The 1,923-nt window shown below is 37.5% G+C and overlaps 1 protein-coding gene across 1 annotated transcript in view; it reads left to right on the top strand.

The window, feature by feature from the left end:
• LOC119586006 (very-long-chain (3R)-3-hydroxyacyl-CoA dehydratase hpo-8-like) overlaps positions 1–1,923 on the top strand; it is a 4,589-nt gene that overhangs the window by 700 nt on the left and 1,966 nt on the right. Inside the window, exon 4 of the mRNA XM_037934718.1 lies at positions 1,455–1,575. Within this exon, the coding sequence (XP_037790646.1) occupies positions 1,455–1,575 (121 nt within the window). The remainder of the gene's footprint in view (positions 1–1,454; positions 1,576–1,923) is intronic.

Below are 1,923 nucleotides of genomic sequence, written 5' to 3'. Positions count from 1 at the left end.
GTCTATAAAGGAGTGAGGGCGAGAGGGGTTGGCATTTTTTCCCTCTAATTTTTATCAATAAAGGGGTGATTTGGGTGGTTGGAGTCTATGGGAGTGGTTGGGCTGAGTTAATTAGATTTGAAGATGATGTGCTTTATTGAAATGCCAAGGGTTAGGGTGCATGGCTTTGGTTTGTTGGCTGGGGATGGAAATGTAAGATCATGTTGATTATGTAGAAAGAGAGAGAGAAAAAAAAATTGTTTGTGGTCATGAAAAACTAAGAAAACGACACTTATTAAGCATGAGAGATGCCATAAGCGCTGTGCCTCGTGTTCTAGCAGGTATTCGACAACACAACCTCATGTATGTTGGGAGGATAGAGCTTCTAAACCTCAAAAGACCATTGCACAAAAAGAACGCGTCTAGAGTGCCGTCTTGCCAAATATATGGGGGGTGGAGGTTTGATGGTATATGCCAGAGCACAAAGCCGAGAGCAACGCAACATTGTTTAAAGCTGTAATATTGTTTATGATTATTGGACTAATGCCGCTCTTTGTATCACTAGCAAATCCTGCATATAAGCAGTAAGCTAAACAATGTAGAGTCAATAATTCAAACTAAGTTGATCTTTTATCTTGTGCCTTGCCTCGGCATCTACGCAAAACCTCCGCTGATACGGTTATAGATTATTATTACCCTATTAAGATAGTATTTAAAACAGCATAAATAGAGAGAGAGAAAAATTATTGATAATTATCTGAAAAATCAAGTCATTTATTTGAATCTGTGTAAGGGAGTGAATGAAATAAGCCTAGTGCTTAATCATAAATTTTACTCCATCCCAATAGTAGTTTTCAAAGTGGGACTCGCATAGCAGACTATCCAATTTCATTTGAAATTTAATGTGATCTAAAACAGAAAAGCAGCAGTCTCAAATCTAACTAGTTTAGTGTCAGGCAATTGTGATTTTAGTGCTCCAACAAAGGCCACAAACCTTTAAATAGTAAAGTAGAGTTTGAATTGAATTCTTTGAAAAGTGCTTCCTTATACCAAAAATACAGCAGTGCATATTGAGACTGATATGTGAATCTGATTAAGTAGTGGAGGCTTCATAGCATTTCCCAGAATATCAGCAGGGCAAAGAGGCCATATAGAGAGAGCAAATGATATTGCCTTAGTACTAGAAAGTAACACATAACACATAAAGGCAATATCTTCCCCACCAAGAGAAGTTGTGTAACTGCTGGAGCTGCTTGTCAAATTATATTCAATGAAAAATATCACTAAGCATCAATAGCATTTATCTTTATGAGGATAATGCAGTTGCTACCAAGCTAAATAGAACAGCTAACAATCTACACTGTAATGCCACAGGTCCGTCAAATAAAAGACCATAATCCTTAACTCTCATTTTTCCCCTCTTAGTCTTTTTGTCGCAAAGCCTAGTAAAAAGAAATGTCCTCATGTGTCCGCAGGTGGTTGATCGTCTTGATTCAGACCGTCCACCATCTAGTTCACGAGCAAGGCAATATTACTGGACTATGGGAAAACACCAGTTCCGTGCTCCTGATTTTCCAAACGCTGGCGGTCTTAGAGGTAAGCTATTGCAGTTGAAGATTTTAAGCAAGAAAATAGAAGTACCTTACTTTTTTTCTTTTCTTTTTTGTGGTAGAATTATCCTTTGCTGAAGATTAAGTTTACAGAAATAACAGGAAATGAAATGTATTTTAGGGTAATTAAGTGCATATATGCTTAATGAATATTCTTTAGGGAATTACTAGTATTTGAAACCTTAAAACAGGATCTGGCCTGCCATTGCTGCAGATACACGGTCAGCTCTGAGAAGTGAAATTTCCTTTTTTGCTCAGGAAGTAGGGATAAAAACTTGATTTGGTTCAGGGGAAAAAACTTGCACTGTGTGGTCACACCTTTTTTCTGCTTACA

This window comes from Penaeus monodon, chromosome 20 (genome assembly GCF_015228065.2).
Source record: "Penaeus monodon isolate SGIC_2016 chromosome 20, NSTDA_Pmon_1, whole genome shotgun sequence".
NCBI classification, from domain to species: domain Eukaryota; kingdom Metazoa; phylum Arthropoda; class Malacostraca; order Decapoda; family Penaeidae; genus Penaeus; species Penaeus monodon.
Note: the sequence above shows the minus strand (reverse complement) of the source record. Positions and strands in the feature narration are given on the sequence as shown.